General features: G+C 52.5%; 1 protein-coding gene across 3 annotated transcripts; it reads left to right on the top strand.

The window, feature by feature from the left end:
• The first annotated feature begins 216 nt into the window (after positions 1-216).
• Positions 217-17189, top strand: CNDP2 (carnosine dipeptidase 2). Of its 3 annotated transcripts, none has more exons than XM_077879503.1 (12): positions 217-289; positions 2486-2571; positions 3638-3781; positions 7624-7786; positions 8414-8502; positions 10050-10250; positions 11266-11350; positions 12353-12513; positions 14339-14503; positions 15341-15482; positions 15614-15761; positions 16696-17189. In XM_077879503.1, the coding sequence occupies exons 2-12, from the start codon at positions 2512-2514 to the stop codon at positions 16757-16759; spliced, it is 1422 nt and encodes a 473-aa protein (XP_077735629.1). In that variant the 5' UTR covers positions 217-289; positions 2486-2511; the 3' UTR covers positions 16760-17189. The 3 variants fall into 3 exon arrangements, with proteins under 3 accessions (XP_077735629.1, XP_077735661.1, XP_077735643.1); XM_077879535.1 differs by lacking the exon at positions 217-289 and adding an exon at positions 616-634; XM_077879517.1 differs by lacking the exon at positions 217-289 and adding an exon at positions 967-1087.
• The last annotated feature ends 1725 nt before the right edge of the window (positions 17190-18914 follow it).

Genomic DNA, 18914 nt, shown 5'->3' with positions numbered 1-18914 from the left:
GCGGGGCGACGGCGGCTCTACCCACAAGCCCGGCGGTTGCTAGGCGGGGCGGGGCGAGACGGGGCGACGCCAGCCCTCCGAGCGAGGCGGGGGATTGGTGAGCGGGGCAGCGGGGCGGGGCGACGCCGGCTCTCCGGGTGAGGCCGGCGATTGGTGGGCAGCGAGGGGCGCCACGCCTGCCCTCCGAGCGAGGCCGGGGATTGGTGAGCGCGGCGGCGGGAGGCGGGCCCGCGCGGGGGGCGTGGCCGGGCACGTGCTGCGGCACCGGCGCGGCGGCGGCGGCTGAGGGGTGAGGGCGGTTCGCGGGCCGAGGCGGGCGGGACCTAGTGGGCCTCGCGGAGGCCCGAGTCGCGCCTGGGCTAGTGGGAGCGGGGCGGCGGCCTGGCCCCGCGGCCGGCGGGGACAGGAAGGGAGGATGTCCCGGTTGGGAGAAGGCCGCCGCGAGGGTCCGGGGCGCGGCGGACCTGGACCGCAGCTGCTGGCTCCCGACGCTGCCCGCGGGAAACGAAAGCCTCCCGTCGCGCGGCGAGCCCCTGGCGGGGTCCCGCCGGCACGGAGGCCGGGAGATGGCAGCGTGCGTCCTGGCCCCGGGCGGGGTCCGGCCGGTCCTGCTCGTGGGACCCGGGGTCACGAGGTGTGCGGCCGGCGTGCAGGGAGGAGGGGCTGGGAGGTTTGTACGCGGGCGTGTGTGGGGGCGGGGGGGGCGGGACTGTCCGGCCCTGCCGCGGGCGCCGGGCAGGTTCCCGGGTCACCGGGTCACAGGCGTGTTTACCCCGCTGGTCCTGCGGGGCCGCCAGCCCCTGGGTCGGTTATGTCACTCCGCAGGAAATCGAGAGCCCCCGGCAGTGACTTGGGAAGCGCAGCATCAGCTGTGGTCCGCCCTCGCGCGGCGCGCTTACCTTCCCCGGGGCGCTAGAGGGGCGGGCTGGGGCAGAACAGCCCAGAACCGGGTGGGAGGGCGCGCTCGGCCCTGGCAGGACCTGCTTCCCTAGGTTCTGATTCAGAGAAGGAAAGAGCCAGCCCTGCGGACGTGGCCTGGAGGGCCGAGCCGGCGGCCTCTGTGTATTCTTGGGTGAAGTGCCCCCAGGTAGTTCGTTGTTGGAATGACCCAGCGGGAGGCCGCCGGCTCGCCCTGCCCTGAGCGTGAGCTTGCCGGGCCCAATGACCGGCCCAATGACCGACCGCTGGTGCCCAGAGCGGTGTGTGGTCGTAGACGGCTTCCCAGTTTTCATGAGCGGTGACAGACGAACGCTGGACTTACTGGTGCTCGTGAAATGCCTCCCCAGCATTTGTGGACGGCCTTGTTTTTCAGATAAAAGCCTCAGCTGAAGCAGGCTGAGCCTCCCTGCTGGGACGTTTGTAAATATTTTATGCCCCGTCATGGGTGTTTGAAGAGGAGGAAGGAGGCCCTGGGAACGAGTAGCTTGATCTGTCCTGACTGAAATCACACTCCAGGGCTGAGGTGACTTCCTCAATCTGCTCAACAGCTGCCCCGCCTGGTGTCAGCGTAGATAGAGCCACTCCTCTGTTTAGCAGTCACTTTGGAATCCCATACCAAGGAAAAAATACTCTGACTACAGCGTGTGGGTACACAGGCTTTTAGAACTAGGTAGATGTCACAGGATCCTGTGGCTATCGCTGCATTTCTGAAATCCTCGGTATCACTGTGGTACAGCCGAGCTCTGCCCACTGCTGCATCGGGCCATCTTGCCACTTGATGGAAACTGAGATGTCAGTGCGAGAAAGGAGAGACAACCAATTTTAAAGTCCCCAGACCAGAATCATTTTTGTTTGCTCTTCATTCCCATGTTAAAGATGGCTGGTCAGATGATTTCGTTTCCCCCGTATTTGTAATGTGGAGCAGAGTGTATTAGGTCTCACACATGGGAAACCATGTTCCCAATGAACCCTGGAGAGAGGCTGTGGGCTCCACGAAGGTTCCTTTATCCTAATGAGGCCTCTGACCATCTCTGGGCTCAGATCATCGACTTGTAAACACAATTTATCTGCCTCCCTTCTGTTTGATTGCTGTGTTAATGGGTTTGTGACCGTAACAAACAGGATGTGACATTTTTGCTGAGATCCTTGGAATGATTATTTCCTCTGTGGTAATAGTAAATGGGAAGTTCTCTATGTGCTTTAAAAAAAAAAAAAAATGTTAAGTGCTGGTAAATGAGTGTTACCAGGAACTACTTACTTCTGATTTTCATCAGATTGTCTTCAACTCAGGCCCTTCCTGCAGTTACTTGCCATTTTTACACACAATTTTGTGTGCATTTTCCTTGTGAAAAAAGAACAGATCACCCTGAGCCTCTAACTGCTTCCCCAAGCTTGTGTGTGCATAGTGATCTCTGCTCACTTCCTGGAGTCCTCATGACCGCTGGAGGGTGGAGCAGCGCTTCATCCACCTCCACAAATGCCTTCCTGACCACGCTCAGTCGAGCCCATCCACAGGCAGGACTGACAGGCTGTTTTTCCTTCCAAGAACCTTCAAGGTGGTCTGGTTGAAAGATGTCGGCCCTCACTACCCTGTTTAAGTATGTCGATGAAAATCAGGATCGCTACATTAAGGTAAGGGAATGTTTATTGTAGTAAACATTAAAATCCGGTTTAATGCAGTGGGGCTCAGAGAAACTTTCAAGAAACTAATAGGAGCTGTGCCATTTAAATATGAAGACTATCGTCTAGATAGAGTGAGATAGATACAGTGTGATCTCACATATATGTGGAATCTTAAAAAGTTAATGATACAGAAACAGAAAGTAAAACTCTGGGTGCTGGGAAATGGGAAGATGTCAGTCCAAGGGTACAAACGTTCAGTAATACTGTGTTATATGCTTAAAATTTGCTAAAACAGTAGATCTTACTGATCTCTCACCATACAGAAGAAATGGTAACCAAAAAGTGTGTGTGTATCATCTGGAGGTCTCCTCTTTTGCCTCATTCCAGTATGCAAGTTATACTTTGGGCTTTTGACAGAAAATCTCAACATATATTTGTTTCTAGAAATAGCAAAGCTTATCAGAGATTTTAGTTTAATCTCCATCTGCAATTTCTTGTGGTAGATATAGACTAAAGAACTCTTAACTTTTTTTTGGCATTTCATCTGTTTTGAATGATTTGGTAATGTAAATAAAATCTTTTTCTTGACATTAAAGAATTGTGCTTTGCAGTTATTTTTGGAAGACACATTTCAGATGAAATCTTTAGTTCTCATTCTAAAAATTATATTTTAAAGAACTTGGCCATTGTGAACGTGAATAATAAACTAACTTGGACTTTGAAAATGTTGGGTACTTTGTTTCAGTTGTGATTTTGGTAGATTTAGTTGTAAATTTATTTATGGAACTTTGTACATTTCACATTCATCTTGTGCTTAATGGTTAAAAATACACATTCTGACATTTTTCTGTTATGCTGTAGTTTTGCATACAGGGTCAATAAAGATAGTTTTTTAAAATCTTAAAAAGCAAATGTGATAGCTCTTCTCTTTGATATCTAGCCATCATATTAAAAATGGACTGGTTGCAGGTAGCAAGTCAACTTTGGGTGCCTAAAACCTGGCAAATTTATGAATATCTTTCTTCCTTAAGGAGCACCTTTTTAGAATTCATTTTTACTTACTATCCACAAACAGAAACTCGCAGAATGGGTTGCCATCCAGAGTGTATCTGCATGGCCTGAGAAGAGAGGTGAAATCAGAAGGATGCTGGAAGTTGCCGCCGCAGACATCAAGCAGTTGGGTGGCTCTGTGGAATTGGTAGATATTGGAAAACAGAAGGTATGGCGCTGGCATTCTTGGAATTACAGAACCACAATGAGCAGACATACCTGAGGGCCCAGCACGTTCTTTTTTCTCTCTCTCTCTCCTTTTTTTTTTTTTTTTTTAGGACTTGCTTATTTGAGAGAGAGAGAGAGAGAGAGAGAGATGGGGAGGGGCAGAGGGAGAGTAAGTCTCAAGCAGACTCCCCACTGAACACAGAGCCCAATGTGGGGCTCAGTCTCACGACCCTGAGATCATGACCTGAGCTGAAATCAAGAATCAGACACTCACCTGCCACCCAGGTGCCTTGGACCCAGCATGTTCTTAAACTTCATCGTTTGCTTCAGATAATCTTCCTGTCTTTAAAGTAAACAGAAAAGGCCTGATTTTCATACTAAACTATATGATTTCCTTAGTTGGATGGGGGCAAAATTTTTGTAATACTCAGCAATTTTCTCCAGGTAGGAGAGCTCTTGAGGTTACTCAGACGTAAGTTAATTTGGGGTGCCTGGGTGGTTCAGTGGGTTAAGGATCTGACTCTTGATCTTGGCTCAGGTCTTGATCTCAAGGTCAAGAGTTCAAGCTCTGAGTTGGGCTCCACACTGGGTGTGGAGCCTACTTAAAAAAAAAAAAAAAAAAAAAAAAAGGCAGCAGCAAAAGAAGTATGTTAATGTCATGGCCACTCTTAGAAAATCTCTGGGATTCCCCCCTAGAAAGCAGTGTGCATTCAAACTAGGAGCATGCACACTGAACGTGTAGATGTGAAAGTTATGAAGACCCCCATTCACCACGCTGTGTCCCCTGCATCCCAGGGAGAAACAGCACTTTTTTATGACTTGGTTCCTGAAAAAAGAGCTGTTTTTGTATTTTACTGGCCCAGCACAGGCTTCTGACAAGTGACGGTTCATTTTCTTCCTGACATGAATGAACCATCTCACTAATAATACATTATTCTACTTTTTTAGTTTCAGATGATTTCAAGTCCCATGCTAATGACATGTTTCATGTCCTATATTTTCTAAGTTTGTAGTATTTTTTTATATTGCAAAGTGTGACAGAGTTCTCTTGCCTGGTGATTTAAGTGTCCATTGGTATCATAGTCTTGGGGGTTTTTGTTTGTTTGTTTGTTTTGTTTTTTAAAGATTTATTTATTTATTCATTCAGAGAGAGCGAGAGAGAAGCAGAGACACAGGCAGAGGGAGAAGCAGGCTCCATGCAGGAAGCCTGATATGGGACTCAATCCCGGGTCTCCAGGATCACACCCCGGGCTGCAGGTGGCGCTAAACCGCTGTGCCACCAGGGCTGCCCCTAGACTTGGGGTTTTATGTGTGGACATTTAGCCACATTTGGTGTTTTCAAAAATAGAAGAACCCAGAGGCCCAGATGGGCTGTGTCTCCACTGAGCACCCACAATCAGTTGATGATGAAGGGGATTCAAACGTGGACCACCTGATTGCCGGTCCATTATTGTACGTATGAGATTTCCTTTGGCCACAAGTGTAATAATTGACTTAAGATGTACTATAGCTTCCCAGCACTTTTCCCCACCTGTGAGAGAATAAATCAAGGGTATTTTTATTGTTTTATTGGAGAAGCATAATTGATTTGCTTCTCCTCCATTTTTTCCTAGTATATGAAAAAAAAATCTAGGTGACAATAAGACTTGTTTCATTACAATAGATTTATTCTATTTAACACTGACGTTGGAGTGCATTTCTTCAGGAAGGACAAAAGACAGACCAATGACTGCTATACTCTTGAATTACATAAGACCTATTTTTTAAAAAATTATTTATTTATTCATGACAGAGAGGCAGAGGGAGAGGGAGAGAAGCAGACTCCATGCAGGGAGCCTGATGTGGGACTCAATTCCGGGTCTCCAGGATGACACCCTGGCCCAAAGGTGGAGCCAAACCGCTGGGCCACCGGGGCTGCCCCATAAAACCTATTTTTATCAAGGAATTGACAGATTTCATCACTGTTAGAAAAGTTCTACAAAGATCCTTGTACCATGGGGTAATAGCACGTTGGAGCTTCTCTTCCTGTGGTAGCAGTATCCCATGTTTTAGGAAGCCATGATGACTTGGGGCAGTTGTGGAGGTGGAATTGGATGTCATCATGTGTACACGCAGAAGCTGGAGCATCCTCAGGCTTACGGGGGAAAGATGACATTTGGAGTTCCAGGTCCTGGTGACGGATCTCAGAGCATGAGTCGCTGGTGGGCCAGGCTGGAAGGCAGGCATGGGCCGTGGGAGAAGCTGACATGGGGCTCTTTGGTATCAGGCCCACTGCCAGGGCTGGTGCGGTAACGTCAGGTCCAGCCCCTCCACTGCCCAGCCACTGCCCAGGCAGTAGGACAGAAAGGCTGCAGGGCCAGGAGATGGGGGGGACCCGGTCACCAGGGGCCTGGCCTCCAGACAAGTGCTCAGAAAGTGGGAGAGTCATGTGTCCTCCCTCACAAAGTGGTGAGGGACAGGAAGTGAACAAAGCACTTGGGACGGAATAGGGCCCATTGGGTGCCGGTACAGTGAGTGTAGGGCTGGGAACTGGACTAGCAAGGCGTCCGTGGGGATGGAACAGAAGCAGGGAGACATGTGGAGCCCTTGCCAATGACTTGTGCCCATACAGGTACTCTGGTAGAGGAAGGCATGGTGCCCCTCAAACACCTGATGGTGTTGCTCAGCCAGACATCATTCTTTCATGTCCTGAGAAGTTAGGGGTACCCAGGCAGAGATTTGCAACATGAATTTCAGTACAAATTTACCTGGGGGCCCAAACGGCATCTTTTGATAAAAAAGGGTGAAGTATTGGAGTTTTTCAATTATATAGAGTAGAAATTTACTTAGAGAAAACCTGTCATTTAAAAATCATTATTTTCCTGAGGCCAGTGCAGGGCCAGCTGCAACTATAGTGTCACGTGTTGTCATGTGTGACCAAGACAGTGAGTCGAAGGAATGATTCTTTACCCCCTGTGGCTGGGGCTGTCCTTCCGGAACCTGCAGGAGAACCCAGCCCTGCGGGCGGTTCACGTGGACAGGTGACTTGGATCCCAGGGCTGAGCATGGGTCCCCTGGGGTCCCCAAGACTTAATGCAGTGAGCATTTCTTAGTGCATTTCATTGGCAGGACAGATCCTGCTAGAGTCCCGGCAGCCTGGCCTGTCAGCTAGAGTATGATCCGCTCATTGCTGGCTCATAGCCGCCCCCCCCCCTTCTTGGGGTCCCCCATTCTTGGGGGTGTGGGAGACGGGTCAGGCGTGGGAAGGGAGCCCAGCAGGAGCACCGGCTCTTACTGTTCCTTTCTGTCTTGGTCTGCGTCCTTTTCTGTGCACACTTGTGACCCACAAGCAGAATTTTAAACGTGTATCTCCTGCTTTAAGACGGTGGTAGTTTTCATCCATTATTTTAGAAGATAATGAAAGTCGTATTTAGCATCTCGTACAAACTTAGCCTTCATAACATTTTGTTAACGTAAAATTTAAAAAAAAGAAAATCAGCCTTTAAAAATTCACCAGACATCCACCAGCGCGAGCATGAGGCCCGCCCAGGGCGGCTGACTCTGCCAATAAAGTGGGCCTGCGTCAGCGCCTGTCAAAAAAAAAAATAAAAAAATAAAAATTCACCAGACTGCCTGTAGTTGGTGAACATGACACGGTCTCAGTGCTCAGGATTTTGGGAAAGGAATTTCCTGTTCATCACTGACCCGGTGGAACACTGTGTTCTTGACCTCTACAGTACTAGCTGCTTGATGAGAACAATAGAACAGTGAACACAAAATAGAAATTCTCCAGGTAACATCTACTAGAAGCACCAAATTTTTTAAATAAAGGCTGTCTTCAATTGGCTCCTTCTTGATTCTTAGCTCCCCGATGGTTCTGAGATCCCACTTCCTCCCATTTTACTTGGCAAGCTGGGCTCTGACCCGCAGAAGAAAACCGTGTGTATTTACGGACACCTAGATGTGCAACCAGCGGCCCTGGATGATGGCTGGGACAGTGAGCCCTTCACCTTGGTGGAGCGTGACGGTAAGGGATCCTCTTCTCTGGGACAGGAAACATCTGGAGGAGCCTTCCTGCTCTCTTACCTGGGGGCTACACTGTGTCTCTCAGAGGTTATCCTTCCAGAACAAGTTATTTTTACATCACGTGGCAGTTCGGTTCTGGAAGTTGCACACATGTGCACCAGTCACTGAAATATCACTGTGTCAGAATTGGGGTTGAGTGAGATTTGTAGTTCTCTCTTGATGATGGTGCATGGTGGGCCCTATGTATGACCAGGTTGTCTGCCCCTAACTGACCCACTGGTTGCAGAAGTAGATATGAAGTAACTAGCCAGCTAGCAGTGCCCTCTTGGATCTGGCTCTGCCGTCCATGCCCGAGTCAGCAGGAATGTGTCTGCTAGAAGGGGAGGGGAACTTGGGAGCATCCATGTGGCTTGCTCTTAGGTTATGGTGAATTTTCTGGTAGATCCTAACAATAGTGTAGGAGGGAGACTCGGGGCTCCTGACAGAATTAAATTGGGGCTTCTGATTTGAAGAGGGAGTCTTAGGATGCTGCATGTGGTTGTGCTACGCTACCAGGTGTGCTCCAGAAATACACTTTCTTTTCTATTTCATTGTGATTGTAACTGGAATTTGCTGATTGCTATTCTAGGCAAACTGTATGGGAGAGGTGCAACCGATGATAAGGGTCCAGTGGCCGGCTGGCTGAATGCCCTGGAAGCCTTCCAGAAGACAAATCAGGTACTTCAACCCCGTCTAACTACCTGGCTCCATCAGAACGATACAAAGCAGGGCTGTTTTCTCCTGGAACGGCCTGTAGAGATTACAGATCACTGGGATATGAGAAAGCAAGGTCTCCCAAAACCTGTGTATCAGCACAGTGCGATCAGATATAAGGTTATAGGTTTGTTTTCCAGCTTTAGGAATTGTAATTGTTTTACAGTCACTCAGAGGTCATAGAACTGATGACTCAGCAGAAATCCAACCAGTGCCTGAAATTCGAGTTTTCAGCCACTGATTCTACATCTGGGACAGGAGACCTTGAGGCCACGTCCTGGACTCTGTGGTAGTGGGCGACTCCTAGCTTTCTCAGGGAGTGGTTTTATCCTTCTAAAAAGTCCTTATTTTTTAGAATATATTTCCTTAACTGTGAAATACTGTTCATGTCTAAAGTTTGTAAAATAGAAAAGTAGAGAGGAAAAAGGTGCCTAGAATTCCAGCAGTTAGAGACTTTGTATTTTGTTACTTCATGATCTTTTCAACTGTTTTTAACCTAATCCTGATCATTGTGTACAGATTTTGCATCGTGATTTATCTCGTACGTGATAAAATAAAAATATCAAGACAAGCGTTTTTGTCAGAGGGTAGAGTGGTAGATCTGAAAAGGGACTGGGACTCACTGGTCCAAGTGTCATTTTGCACAAGAGGGAGCTGAGGCCCAGACCCTCCGACAGACTGGACTTGGGGACTGGGAAGATTACCTCTTCTCCAGGGCCCCTCGGGATCTGGAGGTGACCGAGGGGGAATGGCTGTGTGCAGGGCAGAGCTGCCAGGGTCCCAGGAAAGGTTTCATCTGAGAGACAGAAGGGGAGAGGCAGTGGGGAGTGCGGGGAGCTGTCCAGGGGCAGTTCTGAGCTAGGCCTCCCCGGATTTGCGTCCCTGTGGGGCCTCTGCTGCTCTGTGGCCTGTACGACCTTTGGCGAGTCACCTTGCTTGGGTGCGGCTTCATTTTCTCACGTCTGGAAGGAAGGCCGCCTTCCTCCCTGCACGGCGCTGGGGAGACGGGGCCTACAGAACAGTGGGCGGCATCTCGCGGTTACTGTCCGCTCCTCAGAAGGCCCTTGGCGCGTGGAGAGGCCGTGGTGCAGAGCTCCTGAAATAGGAGCGGGCTCCTACTCGCTCTTGCGTGCGGGGTACGTGACTGCTCCCTGACGCAGGCAGAGGCTGGTTTTGTCTGTGTCATGGCACATGCCATAGAGAGAGCAGCTCAGGCTACCTTGGAGACCCCTGGTTGGCGTGTGGATAGGACGTGCGGTCACACTGTGGACTCCTCCTGGGCAGGAGTCCTCGGTGAGGTTGTAGCTGCCGCCGGATCCGGGCTCGGCCCCTGACGGCCCGGCACCCGAGGACTGAGGATCCCTGCCAGGCACACAGCCCGTCCGAGTGGTGGGTCGGGAGGAAGTTGAGGCTTTGACATTTGTGATTGCAGAGCACTTGGTGACTTCATGTCCCTAGTGTTCAAGAAATAAAAGGACCTGAGAACTGAATGCCTCATTTCCCTTCCATAGGAAATTCCAGTCAATGTCCGGTTCTGCCTGGAAGGCATGGAGGAGTCAGGCTCCGAAGGCTTGGACGAACTGATTTTTTCCCGTAAAGACACATTCTTTAAAGATGTGGACTACATCTGCATTTCTGACAATTACTGGCTGGGGAAGAAGAAGCCCTGTATCACATATGGTCTCAGGGGCATTTGCTACTTCTTCATTGAGGTATCCTGCATTTTCCGTGTTTCTTCCTGTTTCTCTGAGCCTGTAATCTCCTTTGTCCTTTGTAGCGCGCAGCTGGTCAGTCCTGGAAGGCAGCCTTGCAGGGAGAGGCCCAGAGCCTTCTCTGTGTGCCAGGTCTTCTGTGACACCACTTCGGGGTCCTCCAGCCACACTTAGTTTCTCACCACCTCAAGGCACAGGGGGTATTTGGAGAATTGGCTGGGAGCAATTGAGGAAGGATGAACTGCCACTCGCCCATTTCAGAAGGTTGACTTCTGCAAAGCACTATAGAAAGACTTACTTTGATAAAGTAAGATGTTCACATTTCAGCCCTCAGGCTCTGCCTGGACCAGAGATCACGAGGGACCTGGGTGGTTGTGGTCCACACGGAAGCCTGGCACAGGCATGGAGTGGGAGGGCCACGGACAGCTGAGCCCGGGTCTCCGGCACAGACAAGGGGGGTCCTAACACACAGGGTGACTGATGCCTGTGAGGGAGTGTTGTGCAGGCTGAAAGTGCCAGAATCCTAACTGCTGCCCTGAGCGCTTAGTCTCTCAGGATGACTTCTCAGGTCCGACCCGAGAACCCAGTGGCTGTGAGTCAGATGCTTCCAATTTGCCATTTTACAGGTGTGGAGAGTCAGGCCTGGCGAGGGTCCAAACCTGACCTGTCACAGGCTGTGGGGTGTTGAGGGGCCTGGCCCCAGGTCCTCAGGCTAAAGGTCCTTGCAGGCTACTTTTCATGGTGGGTGTTCCCTCTCAGCAGAAAAGCGCAGGGTCTCCATGAAGCCTCCAGAAACGGCTGAGTGTTCTCACCCATAGTCAGCGTTTCCAAGAGTATATTTGTCATTGCTACCAAAGTTTTATAATTTAGGAACTGCCTTGCTTTCCTCCTTGAGGGAACAAATCTTGATTTTGAAAATTGTTAGGTTTCGTGAATGTTCTTGGTTCAATTTACTGTCACACGATCAGGCTAAGTTCCCACTGGATAGCAGCTAGAGTGGTCTCTTTCCGTCCAGGTGGAGTGCAGTGACAAGGACCTCCATTCTGGCGTGTACGGGGGCTCGGTGCATGAGGCCATGACGGATCTCATCATGCTAATGGGTAAGCACGGTTTCAGTCACTGTTCAGTGACTTGGGAGAGAAGTTGGAGTGACCTTGTTTCAGGCGGTCATCAGCATTTCGCTCTTGTCACCATTCTTTGTGGAGCACCTGAATCTCCTTCACTTTCTAACTACTTCCTTCTGCTCTCTGTTCCCATTGAAAGATGGACATGCTTCATTTCTGCCTGTCTGTCTGTCTGTCAGAATCTGTCTCCCTGGATTCCTCCATGTGTCCTCAAACCCTGCCTTGCCTCCAGGACCCACCTGGAGCAGCCCCTAGTGCCATCAGGCCCCATCTGAGCCGGCCTCTAGGATCACGTGACCACCCTCCCCTGAACACAGTTGTATTTTCCGTCCCTTGGAGGGCACCGGCTCTATTTTCCACCACAGCACCCCAGCAAGGGCTCCTTCAGGCTCAGCTCTGTGGCAGTGAGGCCCAGCCCAGTCCTTCTGGCATCCTGCTAGTTTAAGCCTGCACATAGCTTTGCCTCATCCACATTTGCCTAAGTTCTGTTCCCTTCCCTCTTGGATAACAGGCTTCCATATGTGCAGCCTGTCATCTCTGGGCCCAGAGTCTACTCTGTTCTACTCGTCCTTGCCTCCTTAGCTAGGGAGCAGCTGGTTTTTTGTGGAACGTGTATTAAAAAATACTGATCAGTGTTGTAGCAGCTTTTATAGGAAGCCTGCTGGAGGCAGTCTGCGCAGTCTGCGTTCTGGTCTGTGACTGTGGACAGTTCACCTACCCTTCCAGATCAGGATCTTGTGTGTTAAAGTGGGAAGATGATACTGCTCACCTCACTGAGTTGTTTACATATGTAACTGATTGTTGGCAGGCCATGCTCGAGGGCTCATGTGTGCCCAGGGAACATCACTGCAAAGCTCTCAGTCCTCCTGCACCCTGGGCCCCAGGGGCTGAGTGGGTGGGGGGCCATGGTCTCTGGCTGTGAGCACAGCTCTGTTTGTACCACCCGCTGCTGAGCACTCCTCTTCTGTGCCCTCCCAGGCTCTCTGGTGGACAAAAAAGGAAAGATCCTCATTCCCGGCATCAGCGAGGCAGTGGCCCCCGTGACAGAGGAGGAGCTGGAACTCTACGACAAGATTGACTTTGACATGGAGGAGTACACCAGGGACGTGGGGGCAGAGACTCTGCTGCACGGCTGCAAGGTGCCTTGTTTGTGTCCACGTGTCCCCTATGTGCCCACCGTGCCCTGTGCGGGGGACCGCCCCCTCCTGTGGGAAGGAGCCAGAGGTGCTGGCAGAGACCCAGGCATATCTGTGTGTCGGGAGCCCTCAGATGGTACAGACATAGAAAAGCAGCACCTTACTGGGCTTGAAATTAGAATTAGGAGCTTTTTAAAAATGTCGTATGTTGACTTTTGACAGCCTGGGAGCTGGAGAATGTGCACAGAGAACACATAGTAGCAGGTAGCTTTTGCCTTATTTGCGTTTCTGGAATCATTGTGTACCACTGGGATCAGAGGTGATTAAGGCTAACCCCACAGCCAGTCCCCAAGGTGGGAACCATTTGCATAAAATGCATTAGCCTAGATCCTGGCTCCTGAGTCCGATAGGCAATGGTAGTCAAATTGTAGCAACAGGCCCTAGGGTGCAGGAGGAATATGGCCAGGCCCAGCCCGGGAGCTCCGATTCTCAAGGAGAGGAACGCACAGAGAAGTGTAAAAGGAGGCCAGGTGCCTGGGAGGGATGTGGCCTGAGGGGATGGGAAGGGTGTGGCCTAAGGGGGACAGGACGGGCACAGGCGAGTCCAGCTGCTCGTGGGGAGGGCCAGCTGGAGGGGCTCGGGGATTCAGACTACAAAAGCCTAGCTGCAGGCCTGTGACACCCCAAGGAACCCATGTGCTCCCCTGGAAGATGGTGGACGTGATGGGTTCGTGCAGAGGGATGAGCTGATCAGACCCACCTTGCGGGCAGACTGTTGGAGGGGTGCTGAGGGCTTGGGGCTGGGGGACTGGTTGTGCTGTTGCAGGGGGCACCCAGAGCTGGCAGGGACGCACGGGGGAGAATTGGTGGGCCTGAGCAGAGCAGGAATCCCGCAGTTGGAGGCACGGGTGGGGGCCTTCACAGGGCGGCTGGCAGTGGGATCCTGAGGCCAGAGAGTAGAGTGTTGGGCGGGGGAGGGGGCTGCATCTGGGAGAGCTGGTTTCTGAACAGACTTCAGTTCGCTCCCACTGTGGCCTCGAGTTAGTGTCTGTATGTGGGAGGTGTCTGCATTAGGGCCATGTCTTCCTTCCAGGTGTCCCTGAGCCTGTTTCACAAGCAGGAAGTCCACACGTTAGGTGGCCAAATCACAGGAGCCCCGGGGCCCTGTCAGGTTTCTCTTGCCAGCCTGTCATTTAGGGGCCTCGTGTCCTCTTGACTCTTCTGGCGCTGCTGCTGGGATACGTGAGGTGTGGGAGGTGGTGGTCTCAGTCCTACACTGGGGAGATGAGGGCCTGCCTTGTGCCAGCCCACTTGGCAGAGGGTGACGATGCTCAGTCTCTCGTCACCTGGCCCAGGACAGGGTGGGCGGTCCTGGCTTTCCTCCCAGTCGGAAATGCCCTGGGGGAGCCAGGGGGCTCACAAATGGCCTGCCTTCTCCTGCCCTCTTCCTCCTGGCTCCTGGCATCTCTGGTCCCGCAGGAGCTCTGAGGTCTGTGGGACCACAACTTAGCCCTGAATTCTGCGGGGCTGGTGAGAACCCCACGGTTCTCAGAGCCAGCGGCAGCCCTGAGCTGCAGTGAGGTGGGGAGATGCCACACTTGAGGCTGTTCGGAGTGTGGCAGTGCCCCTCCTTGTGGTGTACCCCCATAGCAGGTACTAGAGCACATTGAGGGCAGGCTCATCTCTCAGCCTTCCGGGGGCTGTACTTCCTGCCTGGGATTGTGTGGACCCCAGGCTGGCTGATGACCAAGAGGGACTTCTCAGATGACACTGCCAGCTCCTTCATCCGCAGACAGTGCTATCCCCTACCCCCCTGTGTTTTCTGCAGAAAGACATCCTGATGCACAGGTGGCGGTACCCGTCCCTCTCTCTCCATGGGATCGAAGGCGCCTTTTCTGGATCTGGGGCCAAGACCGTGATTCCTAGGAAAGTGGTCGGCAAGTTCTCCATCCGGCTCGTGCCAAACATGACTCCCGAAGTTGTCAGCGAGCAGGCATGTGACGGAGCTGGGATGCGGGGAGGGGCCACAGCAGAGACTCGAGCACAGAGGCATTTAGCAGGGCACCAAACCCCGGACCCACACTTCCCACTTCTTGACTCTTGCCAACTCAGTAATTACTAGAATAAGCAATTCAGAAACGGTTCGAAGATAAAGGCTACATAAAAATCCTCACATATGACCTTTGTCACTGCTGAGGCATGCTATAAATCTGACCTGTGACCTCATCCTAAGGCTTCAGGGCAAATGCTAACTTTGGGCTGAGTGTGTTAAAGTGAGAACCCACAGGAGCCGCGTCTGGGCCAATGTGAGGAGCGGAAGGGCAAGACTCCAGATGGGGAAAATTCTGGAGGGGGCAAACATGGGGGCAGCCACCCGCCCTCATCTGAGAGTTCCCCAAGAGAAGGAATCAAGGACTTCCTTAATGAGAGAAAGCGGGGACTGAGATGTTGTCACCAGCTGTGCCTCAGTGGCACGGGGCTCCACTGCTGGTCTAGATGTGGTTATTGTAAAACAAATCAAGGGAAATTTTTTAAAGACATTTAAATTTTATCACATGGGAACATCTGTGTAAAGGGTGAATTGCTGGAAATTGAAAGCATTACCATTTACCTTTAAATAGCTGGATTTTTTATCTGGGTAAAATCCCTTTTTTTGTACCACAGTTAAGCTCAGTGTCAGCAGCAGAAAGTGAGGCCCATTGCAGACTCCGTGTAGACTCCATGCAGATTGACTGCAGGGCCCCCGCAGACTGCAGAGCACCACAGGGCAGACCTCTAGCGCTGGATCAGATGCAGGCTTGGAATCCACTGTGTCTTGTTTGTGACCCAGGTCACGGGCTACCTGACGAAGAAATTTGCTGAGCTGCACAGCCCCAACAAGTTTAAAGTGTTCATGGGCCACGGTGGGAAGCCCTGGGTGTCTGACTTCAACCACCCTCATTACATGGCTGGGAGAAGAGCCTTGAAGACAGGTGAGACTTCTCCCGGGGCCACATGGGCTGCACTCGGGCTCCGGACTGGCCTTGCTGGGCGGTAGGTATGCCGTGACCCCCAGCCCCGCAGCCTCACAGCTCACCGTTTCTGTTGTCCTGTTCGCCCCCAGTGTTTGGCGTCGAGCCCGACTTGACCCGGGAAGGTGGCAGTATTCCTGTGACTTTGACCTTTCAGGAGGCCACGGGGAAGAACGTCATGCTGCTGCCTGTGGGCTCAGCTGATGACGGCGCCCACTCCCAGAACGAGAAGCTCAACAGGTGGGGGCTCTGGTCCCTCTCTCCAGTCCTGCCCCTGGGTGGCTTTCCTCATGGCTGCCTGTGAGGAACCCCAGGAGAGCCCCAGGGTGCCCTCCAGCCCCTCCTGTCCCCTTCCTGGCTGCTCCCTCCCCTCCCCCCCACTCCCTGTCAGGCTGCTGGGAGAGGAGAACAGCGGGGGGTGGTCTGTGGTTACCCGAGGGCAGTACTCTGCTACCGTGGTCCTTGGGCAGCGAGCGCTCAGCGAGCGCTTCTGGTGGAAGGCAGAGATGGGGCCGTGGGGAGGTGGCGGGTCCTCACAACCAGCTTTGGCCAGTGCTCTGTGTTTGTCTCAGGACATCATCCAGGATTCCTAAAGAACCTCCAGTTATGCCTGTTTGGAAAATAAGTATGCTTGCTGGCTCCATGAGCCCCTTCTAGATGTTCCTGGCCTATGCAGACATGATGGGGGCTCTTTGGCCAGCAGGGATGGAAGGTTGGCTCTAAGCTAGCAGCCGCAAGGAGGGGTCCAGTGGGCAGAGGGCAGCTGTGCGCAGTATAGGAGGGGCTGAGGAGGACGGAAAACAGGAGCCTCTGGGGGCCACAGGGGTGGGCTAGTTGGGGCTCAGACAGAGGCCCAGGCCCTGCTTGGAGGGCAGCAGGCAGGGGTTGGAGACCCAGGTGTCAGGGCATGGGGTGAAGCCTCTTGCCCAAAGGGAGGGGCTGTGATTAAAGTGACGATTTCCTTAGGAAGACCTGGGAGGGGCCCCGTGTGTTCTGTTAGACCAAGACCAGGACTGGTCCCCAGTGGGGCTGTTGGACTGATCCTGCACTTGGGAACCTGGGGGCCAGTTCTCAAGGCCCCAAAACGAGAGGGTAGAATTCCCAGAAAGAATGCCGTGTGCATGCCTGCACCTCTGGACAGCAGCTGACATGCTGGCGTGTTCTTCTCCATTAGGCTTAACTACATAGAAGGAACCAAGATGCTGGCTGCGTACCTGTATGAAGTGTCCCAGCTGTAGGAGGGAGCGGGTCCCCTCACTCGTGGAGCGCCGTGGGAGGAATTGCTTCTCCCCTCGCTCCACCCCGAATGTTCAGGAGGCTGTCAGCGCGATGGTCTCCGGAAAGTAGCCAGGATCTAACAGCGCACATTCGTCAGAGGTTCTGGTTGCCGTCCAGCTGGGCTGCACGGGGGGTCTTCCTTCCTGCCCCCTCTCTGCCTCCTGACTCTGGCTTGGGCACACTTAGGAGATTTAGTCAGGGGCACGTGATGCCCCGAGGGGCCACCCCTTCTCGTCCCTCGCCCTCATGTGGGTTCTGTCCTTGTCTCCAGCCTGAAACCAGTACTGCTGTTTCCTATCTTCTCTTTATGATGATTCCTCAAAACCTAAACCTAACCGTAAGGATTACTTGTTCTCAGTATGTGCTACCAAATAAAAAGGTACAAATGAAGCCTCTTGGGAGCGTTCCTGCCCATCCGACTCACTGGCGGGGGCGCAGGGAGGGGCTCACCCTTGCCTCCTCTGAGCAGTCCACACGAGGGATGGCAGGGTGCTGGTGGTGTTCACTGGGTCCCCCCACATCACACCGAATAGGACAGAAGGGGGACGTTGGAAGTCACCCTTGGGGCCCTGGGGCCTCTCTCCACCCCCTCATGCCCCAGGTTCTCTGCAGTGCCCTGGGGAGCCCGTGTCCCCCACAGCCTCTTCCCCTTCTTTCCCATCCCTCTCCTGACACCACTTGCCCACCATGGACACTCATGTGGCTCATTCCTTTGAGCCGCCTCTCGGGGTCTCTGCGCTCTACCTCTGGTTTCTAGTTGGGGGATAGAGTTCTGTGCAGGATGGGATGGTGTTCATCGGTCAGCTTTCCAAAAGTTCTGTGCCTGGGGGAGGCTCCAAACTGCTGGAATCCAAAGCTTGTCCTGTGTTAACTCCATTGCAAGAAGCTGGCCACCAACAGAAATACAGCCACCTCATCTCATGTAGAAAAAAATAGAACTCCCCGACCCTAGGGAGAATGAGCTGAGCCTCTCCCACCTGAAGGAACTGGAGTGTCTCCACATGACCCAGGGAAAGTCAAGTTCATTCTGCCCTTGTTCCTCTTGGTAACGGTGTCAGGAAAAGGCGACAGACATGTCCAAATCCTCGACCACAGGTATGAGTGAGGACATAGACCAGGCCACTGTGGCCACGATGACCACTGACACGTCTCCCTGTCATGTCCTTGCAGGCGGGCCCAGCTGCTGTGGCAGCTCTTCTGCCCCTGGAAGTCCACTTTCCTCTGCATAGTCCAGACTTAGCACTTGTTCCTTATCTCAGGAGGTCACGTGGCCACTCCCAGCTGCACCAAGGCCAGGACGTGTGCCGGGCTACAATTCCCTTCACTAGGGAGGAGAGGAACTGGGAGTACACAGCAGTTACACCATGACATTCGTCCCAAGGGAGCCAGGGAGGAATAAAGGCCACAGAGCCCCAGATAGGGGAAGGATTCACGGAGTACACTTTGTTACTCATTTTTCAGAGAAAAAAAATTTTTTTAACTATTTATTCATGAGAGACAGAGGCAGAGATTCAGGCAGAGAGAGAAGCAGGCTCCATCCAGGGAGCCTGATGTGGGACTTGGTCCCGGGACTCCAGGATCACACCCTGAGCCAAAGGCAGATCCCCAACCGCTGAACCACCCAGGCGTCCCATTCAGAGAAAATTTTAACATCAGCAGCCTCTGTGGCATCAGGGAGCGTGCTGCGTGGGGCTAGGAAGTAACCCTAACCGAATGGTGTTCACGCCTCCCTGTCTTTTCCTTTACACTGCTTCCCATCAACACGCGATGTGGGCCAACTCTCAGTGAAGCCTGGTACAGCCCTTCCCTTCGGGTCTGTGGCCAGCGTCATCCATCACCTGAGTTTGGGAGAACCTGTTACTCTCTGGCCTAAGACAATGGTCCCTGTATGGAACGATGCATACAAAGAGGGTTTGCAGAATTCTGCTGACCTGTGTTATTTGAAATGGTCTTTGTGGAGAAGCTGCCTCCGTGCTCACCTTGAAAAGTCATTTAGGAAGAAGAGAAGTTCCTTGGAGTAGCAGGCGGTCATGGGTAAAGCCTACTGGAGAGGGAACAGTGTGGACTTCGTCCGGATGCTTGATGGAGATGGTCCTGTAGCCCCAACATGCACAT

This window comes from Canis aureus, chromosome 1, assembly GCF_053574225.1.
Source record: "Canis aureus isolate CA01 chromosome 1, VMU_Caureus_v.1.0, whole genome shotgun sequence".
NCBI classification, from domain to species: Eukaryota; Metazoa; Chordata; class Mammalia; order Carnivora; family Canidae; genus Canis; species Canis aureus.
Note: the sequence above shows the minus strand (reverse complement) of the source record. Positions and strands in the feature narration are given on the sequence as shown.

Coding starts and splice junctions, on each gene's coding strand:
- CNDP2 (XM_077879503.1), top strand. CDS start 2,512: ATGTCGGCCCTCACTACCCTGTTTAAGTATGTCGATGAAAATCAGGAT. Junction 7,787..8,413: donor CACCTTGGTGGAGCGTGACG/GTAAGGGATCCT, acceptor TTGCTATTCTAG/GCAAACTGTATGGGAGAGGT. Junction 15,483..15,613: donor GAGAAGAGCCTTGAAGACAG/GTGAGACTTCTC, acceptor GTTCGCCCCCAG/TGTTTGGCGTCGAGCCCGAC.